Genomic DNA, 15,007 nt, shown 5'->3' with positions numbered 1-15,007 from the left:
GCCTGGTTCCCTGTAACCTTACTTCTCACAGTGAGGGAACTGCCAGAAGGCCCTTGGAGCTTGACCTGAATGGTGGTGGGGAGACGCTCCTTCAGGTATACTGGGCCGAAGCCATTTAGGGCGTTAAAGGTCAGCATCAACACTTTGAATTGTGCTCGGAAACGTACTGGGAGCCAACGCAGGTCTTTCAGGACCAGTGTTATGTGGTCTCGGGGGCCACTCCCAGTCACCAGTCTAGCTGCCGTCTTCTGCATTAGTTGTAGTTTCCAGGTCACCTTCAAAGGTAGCCCCACATAGAGTGCATTGCAGTAGTCCAAGCAGGAGATAACTAGAGCATGCACCACTCTGGTGGGTAGGTAGGGTCTCAGAATAGCCTCAAAGTAGTTAGAAAACAAAAGTAACAGAGTTTTTAGGGAGAAGGGCTCCCAGTTTACCAAAGTTTGTGTGTGTGGAGGGGTGTGTGAAAGAGGGGAGGGGGCTTCTCTTTTCCTAGGGATAAATTAAGCACTGGCCCAGAGAGCTGCTTTAAGCAACCGGTCCACGACCTCCTCCTTGGGGATGGTAGAAAGGTTAGAAGGGAATGAATGGAAACAAGATCTCTTGCTTGTTTGGCAACAGCCAGAGAGCAGGCACCATAAAAGGGTTTCACCGAAATGGGATTTTCCATGCGCCCTTGTCCGGTCCCCCCTGCAGAGTGACAAATTCCCTTCGGCTCAATTTACAGAGACGCCGTGATGAGTGAGGGAAGGTTTCGTGCAAGGCTATGCTTGAACCCGGAGCAGGCACACAGGCTGCAGGCATGAAACTGCGTACGGCTGCTGTCTGTTTCACACCCAGCTGTCACAACAGCTGGTCTAGCAAGAAATCCAGAGAATGGCCAAAAAGGAAACACGCTCCACAAATCAGCAGCAAATAAGCCGCTGCGGTCACAGAGCGGTTTCTCGATACCAAGAGAAACTGCAGGGTGTGTGGAAAGACACCGGAAGGCTATAGGGACATAGGAAGCTTCCTTATACAGAATTAGATCAAGGGTCTGTCTAGCTCTGCATTGCATAGCCCTGGTCTACTCCAACGGGCAGCAGCTCCCCAGAGTTTCCACACAGGGATCTCTCACACAGCAGCTCTCCTCACTTGGGAGATGCCATCGGGGACTGAACGTGGGTCCTTTCTGCATGCAAAGCATCACTCCATTACTGAGCTGTAACCTTTGCCCAACAATAATAGAATTCAGCTCCCCTGAAAATCCTAATTTGTATTTTCCTTTTTTTTTTAAAAAAAGCAAGCTGCTAGCCCCTGTTGTTTCTGTTATTTTTATCATTGCCTGGATTTGCCTCCCACATGTTTAAGGCCGCACTGGAATTCCCTGGGCAGCTCGGCCTCTCTGGCTAAAAATATATACTTGAACCTGTGGGCAACAGATGCCTACTGAAACCACAGAGGCCAGAGGGAGTGGCCAAACAAAATTTCCGCAGGGTCCAAGGGCCTCCTGCTTGAGGACACCCAAGGAAGGCATCCTTACGCAACATGGTGCCCATGGGTGCCAGACTAGATCCAGACCTGCTTAGCTTGTAGCGCTACAAGAAACTGGACCCCCTTTCACAAGTCACTTAGCATGACTGTGCTGACTGAGACTCATGGGAGTTGTAGTCCAAAACTGGAAGGCACCAGGTTGTTGTGTAGGCGGAAGGGGAAACTTTTAGGCATATATAACGGAGCAATTGTGAGGAAAAAATGACATCTGGAAACAAGCTACAAAGGGGGGGGGGGGGAGGCATGAACAAGCTTCTTATCTACTGCCACTTCCCAGACTTTTAGAGAGACAATCGATTAAGGATAATAAAGCACGAGCGCACACACACAAGATGTGGAAAAAATAAGACAGGAAAGGATTCAACAAAAGACAAAGCACCAGCCTGGCTGGCCGTAATTCCTTTTGCTTTTACATGCAGCCTTTTAGGAAGGAAATGGGCCCCCGGGTACTCAAGGGAGCAAATTGGCTCAATACTCCAGTAAAAGGATCTCCAGCACTGGAAGAGACTTTGGCCTGGGACCTTGCAGAACCACGGCCTTCTGAGCCAAAAACACTGGCCAAGGGCCTGACTCAGTATACAGGATTATGTATTATTTATCGATTTCATTAGGGTTCCGTTCCATCCTTCCTCCCAAAAGGAGCCCAGCAAAACAATACAATGCGAAGAAAAAATAATACAAAACTATGCAGCGCTTAGTTAAATTATGGAAATCAGTCCCACAGCAGGCAGTGATGGCCACCAACCTGGATGGCTTTAAAAACAAGGATTGGAGAAATTCATGGAGGAGAAGGCTGTTGACGGCCTGCTAGCCGCAATGGCTATGCTCTGCCTTCATGGTCAGTCGCAATTGCCACCTGGCAGCACCCAGTCATTCCATCGGGCTGTGGGAGAGATGACAAAAGGGGCTTGTTCCATGAGCTCAGCTGAAAAGCCAGCTCTATCAGGCACCTCCTGTCCCCGAGCTGTTTCTATGCCAGCTGGTCATTGTAAGAACTACTATTTAAAATCGGCACCCAAGTAACCTTACTGTATGTTGTGAAACATAGACCACTTGTAAGTGCCATCTCCAACTCCTTGAAAAATTCCATCAACTGTGTCTTCAAAAAATTTTACACATCACTTGGGAAGACAGGTGATCTAACGTCAGTGTACTGGAAGAAACAAAGATCACCAATGTTGAAGTAATGATTCTTTGACATCAACTTTTTTGGACTGGTCATGTTGCTCGGATGCCTAATTATTGTCTTCCAAAGCAACTACTCTATTCCAAACTTAAAAATGGAAAGCATAATGCTGGTGGTCAACAAAAGAGGTTTAAAGACTCTCTCAAGGCAAATCTTAAAAAATGTAGTATAAACACTGACAATTGGGAAACACTGGCCCGTGAGTGCTCCAAGTGGAGAACGGCCTTTACCAAAGGTGCCATGGACAAACTCAGGATGAAAGGGAGAAACGTGCTAAGAGTAAGGGATGCTTGGCAAACCCTCACAGTGACAAACTCCCACCCAGAAACCTATGTCCCCACTGTGGAAGGGCATGTGGATCCAGAATTGGCTGCCGCGGTCACTTATGGACTCACTGTTAAGATCATGTTCATGGAAGTCAATCTTACTCGACTATGAGTGATCGCCAAAGAAGAAGACTCAGATACAAGCAATTTCCCTGGAAGTGGACTACAGAATGATGATTCCTGAAGTGGCCTTCTTAGGGTGAAAGTTCACTTTGAGCGCAGAGAAGCATTCAGCTTTCCCTTCCTGATCTCTGTCCTCTGGTTAGTTGGCTTCTCTGCACCTGCAATCCGACGCTCACCCCATTGAAATAAAAGCAAACAAACAAAGCCAATACATACATATGAAAGGGAGGTTTTTAGCTACGGAAGTCCTTACCTTGGGAGGAACGTAAAACTCGAGAAGGAACTTTTCTCCCTCCATCTTCACAGCTTTCCTTAGCAACAACCGACACTTTTGCCACTGAGAACTCCCCACACAGTTCGTATCGTCAGCGACCATGTAGCGGAGGGTCCCTTCCCTCTGAATGTCCACCAGATCCACCTTGGAAGACTGCCCCTTCGAAAGGCGCAGCTTGTGGGTCCATTTCTCCCTGGAATCGCCATGCTCCTTGTTCCCGGGAGGGCAGTGTTCCCTGTCGGACCGCCTGCTTTGCGTGGCTTCTGCACCAGGCTCCGGGGAAGACCTCCTGTGCCACATCTCCTTCATGCCATCCACCACGCACAAGCTCATATTCCTCAGGGAAAAGCCTTTCTTGAACTTCGGCTTGGAGGTGGCGTGGACAGAGACATCCTCCGAACTCCGGGATTGGCCGTAGGAGGAGACCTTCCGGGCCTGGACCTGCTGTGATTGGCTCAGATACCTGCCGGAGGAGACGGGGTTGTCCATGCTGTCGAGGGACTCTGTGGAGGCCTGCTCCTTCCTCGGCAGGAGGTCCTGCCCGTAAGGCATGTGGCAGTTCTGAAGCCCGACAAATGGCACGATGTTGTATTTGGTGGGGGAATTGGAAACGAACACCCTGTTGACTTCCAAGCTGAAGATGTCCAAGAAGTTGGCGGCAAAGTGGTGGGAGAAGGAGGTCTCTGCCCCGGGGGTGTCGTAGTGTGGATTCTCCTTCAGGAACTGGCAGAACTTTTGGGCAAAGTCCACTGCAGCAGCCTGGGCGTGCAGCTCACAGAATTCCCTCCAGTCGGGAAGCTGGGAGGGAGGATCTTGACAAAAGGCATCACCATTCATGACTGGTCCATTCCACCTGCTGGCAAACTGCCCAAAGGCAAGAAAGAGACAGTGAGAGATGGGCAGTCCTGTTCGACACCCATCCAGCCACCCAGTTACAGCTATTGCAGGGAAGCAGAACCTGTTTTAGCCCGAGGGCCACACTGCCTTCTGGACTGCCTTTCAAGGGCCATATGGCATTCGCGTGGCAAAAACTGGAAGAAGAATGATTATGAATGTTATCTTTTGTGCAGTAGGCTAGATTCGTCACCGTGATGCATCCCTCTTCATCCCCCAACCAAGCATGCAAAGAGTATTGCCATCATTTATTGTTATCTGCATTTATCAGTCACTTTATACAGTAAAAATTCTCAAAGCAACTTGACAAGGTAAAATGCAACACATAAAAAGCTATTTAAAACCGGTGGCTGGGTGGGGAATCAGAGCATATAAAATGCTCATACAGCAACTTATTAATATGAACAAGTGTGGCCCACTCCACCAACAGGTGAGAATCACTGTAAGAGACAACATTATTTAGCCAGGCCCCTAAAGATGGACAAGGATGGCACCAGGCATTTATCCCTTGGGAGAGCCTTCTACAAATGAGGGTGCCACCACTGAAAAGGCCCATTTCCTTCACACTCTCTCAGGTGGAACACACAGAGAAGGACATCTGATGAAGATCACAAGGGTTGGTTCATATGGGGAAAGGCATTCTTTGACGTAATGCAGTCCAGAGCTGTATAGGGCTCTAAACATCAATATAAGCACTTTTAAATCAAGACCTACCCTGACCTCTGGCTTCATCTTCCAAAAGAAGGTAGGAGCCAGTGCCCAACTCTCCTTTCTAGGTGGTGTAGAATTGACCCCCTTCCCAGCTGTATATTTAAGAGACTCCTTTGGGACTGAATCCAGGGCACAGTGAGTGATCCCTAGGTCGGCCCAAGGCAAGCCAACCTGATTCAGGACCCATGGAATTGAGGCCATGGGTTGGGTGGGATGTCCCCATCCCTAGTATTGTCTCCAGTCCACAAAAAATTATCCCATAATAAATTTGCTAAGATACCGTACGACTTACTTTGCGGTACTTTATTTAATGTGTTCCTTTTGGGGAGAAGTGGGGCCCTATTTTGGGAACGACAGCCACAGTAGTCCGGCCTTGACTCATGGACACCCTAGATGAGTACAACGTGGTTACACAGTGAGCAGGCAACTCAACGCACGGGGGGAAACTCTCTCGTCACCCGTCCTTTGCTGTCTGATGGTCAGAACAGACACTCAGAATTTCAAGAGAGTTTCCAGGCCACGGTAACTTTTGATGTAGCTCTCCCAAGATCAGAAATAAATCAGCATCACAAAGCCTACTCTTCCTTGGGAAGTGGTTAACTCAGTTTGGCTAAAGAGACTCTGGAAAGGAAGGTTTGTGGACAGCTTTGCTAATGGGCCATGGGACGGACAGAATCTCCTGCCTAGTGGGAAACTCTTGGCAGTGATCAAGAAAGCCACTGGTTGGCATCGGTTTGGTGTTGATCCACCGTAAAGCAACAGAGAAACCCCAAGCATTTTATTGTGGCTTGGAGTGCCTTGGAAGAACCAGTAAGTGCCAGACATAAAGAATTAGGAGTAACTAGTCGGCACTGAGAAGGACTCTGGGCTAAAGATGTCCAGAAACATCTGTTGTATGCTGGAACAGACAACGGAGACCTCTTGGTTCAGTGCTGAGGCTTCAAACACACATTTACCTCTCCACAATGCTGGAAGGGGAAGGCAGGCATGTGTGAGTCACACAGGCTCCCAACTGTCACTGTTTACCAGGAACAGCCTCTATTTTGCGCAATCTGTTCCTGTTTTCTGCAACAACACCCCTGTTCTCGCCTTTTGGAAATGCCTTATTAATCAATTTGGTTGGCTGGGCTTGCTACATTCAATTTTCCTTCAGGGGTTCTGGCCGCCTCTCTCCCCCTGCCTCTGCATCTCTGTTTCGCTCACTTGAAATATTTACAGGATGCTCTTCAGCAAATGTTCTTGGAGCAGCTCATGACAAAACAATAAAAGTCACAGTTTAAAAACAAGTCAACGGATTTACAATAAAACAAGACAAAGCAGAGCAATAAAATAAGATCAGAGTGCCAGCATGAACCCTCAAGCGCATAAAACAGCCTGAGCAAAAAGGAAATGAAAGAAAACGTTTTCACCTGGCACCTAAACCAAGGATGGAATGAGTAGATGTTTCGGGGGAGAAGGTATTCCCAAGATAGAGGGGAACAGCAGAAGAGGGTTAACCTCTGGTGCCACCCGCCTCACATACACTGGTAGAACCAAGAGCTGGATTACAGAGGCTGATTATATTATATCATATTATATTTTATTATAATTAACATTTGCATACCATCCTTCATTCATAGATCTCGGGGCAGTTCACAATATAAAATTACAATATAAAAAGCCTGATTGAGGAAGATACGCGCTGTATCAAATAAACACTATGAGGCCATGTTAAAAGATACTGTTCAAACTGAAGAATGGCACTGTATTTGGGGGGTCACTTTCCTCTCGCAAAAGCTAATTCGCTAAGCCAGAAAACAACTCTTAGGTGAGCGGAAGAGGTTATCCACTGGGGCAGAGGTGGACAGCAACTGGACAGGTTCATATGAGGAAAGGTAACCCCTCAGGTAACCTTCGGTTACAAAAGCTCTGAGAGGTGAGGGGGAATACATCCCTTGTGTGAATGCACAAAAATGAGCATTAAGCCAGTGTAACAGTTAGAGTGTTGGACTAAGACCTTGAAGATCAGGGTTCAAATCCCACCTGCCCACCTCAGCCATGAAATTCACTGGGTGACCCTTAGGCAGCCACCAGCTCTCAGCTTAACATCCCTCAAAGGGTTGTTGTAAGGATAATATGGTGAGCGAGTGAGTCATGTACACCACCACCCGTAGCTCTTTGGAGGAAAGGCACACTATCAAAGCAATAATCAAAAACTTTATCGGTGCATGACATGTGTGAAGAGGGCAAGAATAGCAAACGGGCTGGGGAACTTCAGGCACAGGCCCTGTGGTCTTCAAGTCTCTCTCTGTCCCCTGGGACTCTCCCCAAGCCACCCTCCCCCAGCATGGCTTTGAGGAGCGTCTCCACCCGCATCACTCAGCCCAGACACTGACGTCCAGCTCCAAGGGTCTTCTGGAGGCTCCCCCACTGCAAGAAGTGAAGTTACAGGGAACCAGGCAGAGGGCCTTCTCAGTAGTGGCACCCTCCCTGTGGAACGCCCTCCCACCAGATGTCAAGGAAATAAACAACTATCTTTAGAAGATGTCTGAAGGCAGGGAGATTTTTAATGTTTGAAGTTTCATTATGTTTTATATGTGCTGTAAGCGGCCCAGAGTGGCTGGGGAAACCCAACCAGATGGGCGGGGTATAAATAATAAAATTATTATTATTATGCCTGGACTATGCCTCTAGCTTTCCAAATCTGGTGTGGGGAACCGAAGGCCCTCTAGGTATTGCTGAACTACAACTCCCATTCTCCCTGGCTACTTACTTGTTTGTTGCTTTATGGTACATTATGACCTGTCAGCTTATCCCTGTTAGGCAAATCAAGGCAGCTATTTTTTAAGAAATCCAACAAAATATAGTGGTACCTCGGGTTACATACACTTCAGCTTACAGACTCCACCAATCCAAAAATAGTACCTTGGGTTAAGAACTTTGCTTCAGGATGAGAACAGAAATCGTGCTCTGGCGGTGCAGCGGCAGCAGGAGGCCCCATTAGCTAAAGTGGTGCTTCAGGTTAAGAACAGTTTCAGGTTAAGAACGGACCTCCGGAACGAATTAAGTACTTAACCCGAGGTACCACTGTATTATGTTGGAGAATCTCATGTGATGCACGCCCCCACTGGTGAAAAGGTAACAGTGCCTCTCCTCATAATTGTCAGACAACTAATCATGTTGACAGAGGTGTGGGCTTTTGGGTTTTTTAAAGCCTTTTCAAGTTCCACAGGTTGAGTCAGGCTGTTTCAAATTCCTAGCTGTCCTTGCCAGAAACTATTTTTAATAAAGAGACGCTTGAGTATTCCAAGATGTGGCAAACGATAAATAACGCAGAGCACACAAATTCAAGCCCCAACTATGTCAGTGACTCCAGAGAGGAGAGTCCTCAGAAAGTCAGAAGTTGCGAGAGGCATCAAAGGGCAGATCTGAAAGGGCCCAACCACACGTAGTTGCATGGATCTTTCAGGGGCAACTTTGCAAACTTCATTTATGTAGCACCACCGAAATGCATGGCCTTTGACCACATAAGAAGAGCTTGCTGGATGACGCCAACAACCCATCTAGTCCAGCCTCCTGTTCTTACAGTGGCCAACCAGATGCCTGTTGGAAGCCTGCAAACAGAGCACGTTCCTGTCCTGTGGTTTCTAGCAATTGGTGTTGCTTAGAAGGCTTGTTTTTGCTGCCTCCAACTCCGGAGACAGTGCACAGCCACCGCGGCTAGTCAGTATTGATAGCCGCCTCCTCCTCCATTAATTCGTCTAATCCTTTTTTAAAGGCATCTAAGTTGGTGGCCATCAGTGCTTCATGTGGGAGGGAGTTCCACAGTTTAACTCTGTGATGCAGGAAGAAGTCCTTCCTTTTATCGATCCTGAACCTTCCAGCGTTTAGCAGCATTGAATGTCCATGGGTTCTAGCGTTAGCAGAGGCGAAGAAAAGCTTTCCTCTATTCCATGGGTAGGCAAACTAAGGCCCAGGGTCCGGATCTGTCCCAATCGCCTTCTAAATCCAGCCCGCGGACGGTCCGGGAATCAGCGTGTTTTACATGAGTAGAATGTGTCCTTTTATTTAAAATGCATCTCTAGATTATTTGTGGGGCATAGGAATTTGTTCATTTTTTCTTTCTTACAAAATATAGTCCAGCCCCCCACAAAGTCTGAGGGACAGTGGACCAGCCCCCTGCTGAAAAAGTTTGATGACCCTTGCTCTATTCACTCTCTCCATGCCATAGATAATTTTACGCACCTCTATAATGTCACCATTTTCTCCAAACCAAGAAGTCCAAAATGCTGCCACCCTTCCTCACAGGGGACTCAGCATTAACCCCTTGGGTCATTTTGCTTTTGTTTTAAACCTTTCCAGAACTATCCACAGTATGCCAAGTAGTCAGACCATAGATTTGTTTAATGGCATTATGATATCAGCAGTTTTCGATTCCTTTCCTAATGATCTGTAGCATGGAATTTGCCTTCTTCACAGCTGCTCTGCACTGGGTCAACCATGTTTCATGTGCAGTCTCCCTGCCTGCAAAGAGCTTCCATGAGCAATTTAGATTTAATTGAGGGAGGAGACAATTTGCCTGTACACATGACATTAGAGTTGCACGTAAACATGCTCGTTCCTTTTTCCAGGGGTCAATGCTAACTTAAGTGCTGGAACAAAAAAGGCTTTCAAATGTCATCATCATTAATGCACAGAGCTCTCCAGAAACCTTTTTTTTTTCCAAATGCAAAGATTGAAGCATCAGCAATTGGGGGTGGGGGCATGAACACACACACACACACACACCCCTACTCTGACCGGGGATAACCTTTCAAGCTGACCGGACAAAAAGCAGGCACTGAAGCCCACGAGACAAAAATCTAGGTAAAAGCGTGTAGTGAGGGGAGGAAGGAGGAGGTCCATTCAAGGTTCGGCTAACAAATTTACAAAGAGCCTAGTGAGGAAGGGAATTCAGAGTGGCATTGACATTTTGCTGATGCAAAGCAGAAGCAACCTCCAGGGCTCCTTCGCTGCCTTTTCTACCTGCTTCCACCATCATACAGATATGGATGTGTTTTGACAAGTTACCCAATACAACTGTGAATGCTGCTCAATTGCAACTCTCACCAAGCCCAGCCAGCACAGCCAATGGCCAGGGATGATGGGAGATGTAGCTCGGCTGACTCAAATGCATTTTGGGGGGAAGGGGGGGTCAGTCTGGATGAAACCTAAGGAACCTTCCACACACCTGCCGCCGTGAGTGCTAGAAGGCAGACCGCTCCCTGCTGCAAGGCCCATTTCCACCTGGCCTAGGGGGCAGAGCCTAGACTCACCTTGAACAGCTAAAACAGGCTCCTGGAAGGCCGGAGGGAAGTTGCTGGAACAACTCTTGGGTTGGGGCAACTGGCTAAAAGGTTTTACAGTGTTTTGAATTGTTATAATTTTGGTTCCTCTGTTATGTTTTTGTCGGGTTGGCATTGGTTAAATGTTTAGCTAGGGTTGGTGGTTATTTTAATTTGGGTATACAGTGGTACCTTGGGTTACATACGCTTCAGGTTACAGGCTCCGCTAAGCCAGAAATATTACCTTGGGTTAAGAAATCTGCTTCAGGATGAGAACAGAAATCATGCAGCAGCGGCACAGTGGCAGCAGGAGGCCCCATTAGCTAAAGTGGTGCTTCAGGTTAAGAACAGTTTCAGGTTAAGAACAGACCTCCTGAATGAATTAAGTTCTTAACCCGAGGTACCACTGTAACTGTAAACTGTTTATTGTTGTTGTTTTTATTGTTGTTATTGCTGTTATTGGTTTTCATTGACTTACTGGTCAATACCCAACCTCCCCCATTTATCTTTAAAATAAAGAAAAAAAGAGTTGAAATCATTTAAAAATAATAGCTGACCACTCCCATAGGTCCCTGCTACGATGTGAAAAGGTCTTGACCACTCCAAAACAACCCCCCAACTCTAATTAAATAATGATGTTAATAATAATAATAATAATAATAAAGTTGGCCACACCCACTCTGACACATGACCCTCAGAGAGTCAACTGTGGGTCAATGCAGCCCTCAGCTGGAAAAAAGCAAGCCACCCTTTTCCTAGGAGACCCCTTGATAACTATTAACAGCAGGTTTCAGCTCAGCATACGCCCACCCACCACCCAATTGCTGTTCCACACCTCTTTCTACTCCTGGAACTAAGCGTGACAGCTGAACTCTTCCTTGTCAGGCAGATTTTCCATCAGACAAGACACAGCTAGCCAACCAGGTCACAAGGCGTTGAGAGATCAGCTCTTCCTTCTACATTAATACACAGAAGGTCTTCCCATCGTTCCCCGATTCCTCCCCTTCGGATATTGCTGACGTGATGGATGGGATTCACTCATCCATTAGAAGCTCAGCTGGTTGACCCCAGGGCAACAGAGCGAAAACACCCAACAGATAACACACACCCTTTCCTTACTGATGTTTTTCAGCGAACTAAGAAACTTCAGGTGCACAGTGGTACCCCTTGTTACGTACTTAATTCGTCCCGGAGGTCCATTCTTAACCTGAAACTGTTCTTAACCTGAAGCACAACTTTAGCTAATGGGGCCTCCCGCTGCTGCTGTGCTGCCGCCATGCAATTTCTGTTCTCATCCTGAAGCAAAGTTCTTAACCTGAGGTACTATTTCTGGGTTAGTGGAGTCTGTAACCTGAAGCCTATGTAACCCAAGGTACCACTGTCCAGTCATACCTTTGTTTTGAATGGAATCCGTTCCGGAAGCCCGTTCAACTTCCAAAATGTTCAGAAACCAAAGCGCGGCTTGTAATTGGCTGCAGTTTGTGAAATAGTTCACAAACTGGAACAGTCACTTCCGGGTTTGCGGTGTTCGGGAGCCGAAACTGTCAAGAATTAAGCTGTTCGAAAAGCAAGGTATGTCTGTATTTTAACCAACGGTGAGCCTTTTAGGTGAAAAAAATAAAAAGAGCAAATGTTAGCACCTTTGTAACCTCAAAGCTGGACTACTGTTGTATGCCTCACACAGGACTGCCCTGGTGACTATTTGCAAGAGATCAAGGGTGCTGCCCCAGTTCCAACATGGACTGGTCGACTCATATAGGGGGGCCATGCACCCTATTTTGCAGAGTAAAGCTGCCCTTTGGAGAGCTGCCTGGTCCAAGTCTGGTTTAAAGGTATAGAACCCTAGGAAGGGAGAGCAGGAGAGGCCTTGAACCAGCAATTTGCACCTATACAACAGACAGCAAACCAGTCACAGCAAGCACATTGGGCTTATATCCACACAAATAATGTATCCTGTATCTCCAATTAAGTTACAAGAATTATTTCTAAATTCCCCCCCAAACATAAAATTAGCCTAGCACAAATTATATGCAAACCTGTCCCCTTTTGCCTTTTTAATTGAAGCCTAAGTGGCTGTAAATGACTATAAAAAACCCAGCCTCATACATACAGCAACAATCACAGATGTCACAGTTATATTTCCTGCATCAAGCATGCTTTGTTTTATTCAGTACTTTTATTTTTAAAAGGACACTCAAGGCGATGTACGAAGCTTTAAAAAAAAAGACTTTAAAAATTAAATTTAAAAAAATTAAAGCAACTTTTAAAGCCTAGCCTAAAGAAGCCAACCATAATCTGTAAAAGATGCTTTTACCTTCAGTACAGTGCATCCAGTTCATGGTGGCCAAGGGAGGGGGGAAGATTTGGCCACCCCAGTAGACAAGCTATATCTAACTCTGGAGTAAATTACGGGAAGGGTCACTTCTCTCTCAAACCACTTCCTCAAATCCTTTGTTTGCTCTTTCCCCTCCAAGTAACCAAAAATTTCCCCTATGAAGCCTTTGGAACAACTGTGTAGTCCTCTATTCCTCCTGAAACTAAGCCCTGGTATGTGTAACTGAACCAAAAGCATCTCCCCTCTCCCACCTGGTTCACTCTTGCCTTCATCTTCCTCCGCTCTTCTCTATGCCATATTTTAGATTGTAAGCACCTTGGAGCAGAGAACATGCATTCTGGTTGTTACTCTAAAGCACCACGCACATTGATTGCATTATATAAATAAATAAAGCCTTAGGCTTTATTGTGATTGATTATTAAATTTATACCCTGCCCCCCCCCAATGGAGCCCAGAGTGGCAAATAACATGCAATAAGACAATAAAGACATCTTTAAAATAATCCCAGTACAGATGCAGACTGGGAAAGATCTCTACATAAAAGGCTTGTTGAAACAGGAACATCTTGAGTTGGCACCCAAAATACAACAAAGGACAGTGCCTGTCTTATATTCAAGGGGAGGGGATTCCCAAGGGGAAGTGGTGCAGAACAATAGGCCCAATTCCTACATTGTGTGGAACAAGCTTCCTGAAAAATTGCTATACACAGGAGGCCCTCACCTGCTGAGTGCAGTGATCGACTGGGTGTGGCGGTGAGATGATCTTTCAGGTATCCTGATCCTAAGCTGCATAGGATTTTATACCCCAAAACCAGGCCTTAGGGGGCTGCTTGCTCTCTACCAATGCCACAAATTCCACCAGTTCTTTAGGAACCTGCCTGTACGGTGACTCATTCAGAGAGCTAGAAAAACACACACACCCCTCATCTATCCAATCTACAGAAGGAGAGAGGTTGCATTCACATAGCAGTTTACTCCATTTCCCCAACTGTTGATTTTTACATTATATTTGAGATTTCCCATGATGTAAAAGGCCTTTGAGAAAACTAATGTAATATGGCACCAGTTTAGTGCTCATTTCCTGGGCTCCCCCCGCCCCCACACCTCTCAGGTGGGCGCCATTCCCATTATAAGAGAACAAGGGAGGTGTTCATAGTGAGTTCCAGCACCTCTTTTCCTAGGAAAACAGCACTGGTCATTTCCATGTTATTTGATTCCGGGGGGGGGGGGATCTGTTTGCAGCCCACTTAATTTGGAAAGTCATGCGATTAAAGTGATGAAATCTGGAGTGGCAGACCTGCATACAGTTCTTTCCTGCTGTTTTTAGGGGGAGCGGGGAAACACACATGTGCGTAAGGCGGGGGAGAAGTACTGACATTTTACAGTGATGTTCATTGTGGTGTCATACCACGCCTACTGATGTAGTCAAATGTTAGCATGATATATGGATAGGCATCAGTCAACAAGCCAGGGTTCCATAATTCAACAGGTACTGCAGTATGAAAAGTGCATTAGAAGCGGCAGCACTATAATTAGCAAAACTATTGCAATATTCCCCCAAGTCAGAGTGCACCCAGAAAAAGTGCTCAAATGACAATCATTATAGGAGAAGCCTTCAGAAAAGAGAGATGAGAAGCCAAGATACAACCAACAACTAGGGGAAGGAACACAGGGTTCCTTCAGACAACCGGTTTACTGAGCATTCACCCCGATTTGCTTGCACATAGTGTTATAAGGAAAACTGCTCCTTTTCCCTTATGGGGTATTCCGGAGACCATATGAGTGGGTTTGCTATTGATAGGAGAAAATAACAAGAGGCCAGCCAGAGTACCTCGGGTTAAGAACTTAATTCGTTCCGGAGGTCTGTTCTTAACCTGAAGCACCACTTTAGCTAATGGGGCCTCCCGCTGCTGCCACGTTGCCGCCACACAATTTCTGTTCTCATCCTGAAGCAAAGTTCTTAACCCGAGGTACTATTTCTGGGTTAGCGGAGTCTGTAACCTAAGAGCATCTGTAACCTAAAGTGCCTGTAACCTGAGGTACCACTGTATTTTGAGAAGCAAAGTGGCTAGTAAGCCTGGTCTTTACTCAAGGAACTATTGCAACAGGGTCCCCACTCACCACATGCAGGAAGGAGAAGAACCCTGAACAATGGTGCACAAGCCCTTATACCTGTACAGTCTTTTGAAATTGCCCACCCTGTACTCAAGACCACCACCCCAAAACATCATGCATACATCACAGAAGAAGGCAGTCTATAGCAGAAATCCTGTTTGCCAGGATATCTGATAATGGTTACTGATTGCATTCCCTGGGAAATCTGGCC

General features: G+C 46.5%; 1 protein-coding gene across 6 annotated transcripts in view; it reads right to left on the bottom strand.

Annotated features, from left to right (window-relative positions):
- Positions 1-15,007, bottom strand: part of SH2B2 (SH2B adaptor protein 2) — a 51,345-nt gene that overhangs the window by 18,885 nt on the left and 17,453 nt on the right. For all 6 annotated transcript variants that reach the window (XM_081890374.1, XM_081890371.1, XM_081890370.1 and 3 more), the window contains exon 2: positions 3,419-4,303. In XM_081890374.1, the coding sequence (XP_081746500.1) occupies positions 3,419-4,276 (858 nt within the window). In that variant the 5' untranslated portion in view covers positions 4,277-4,303. The remainder of the gene's footprint in view (positions 1-3,418; positions 4,304-15,007) is intronic.

Source organism: Podarcis melisellensis (genome assembly GCF_964234715.1).
Source record: "Podarcis melisellensis genome assembly, chromosome: 15".
In the NCBI taxonomy this organism is placed as follows: Eukaryota; Metazoa; Chordata; class Lepidosauria; order Squamata; family Lacertidae; genus Podarcis; species Podarcis melisellensis.
Note: the sequence above shows the minus strand (reverse complement) of the source record. Positions and strands in the feature narration are given on the sequence as shown.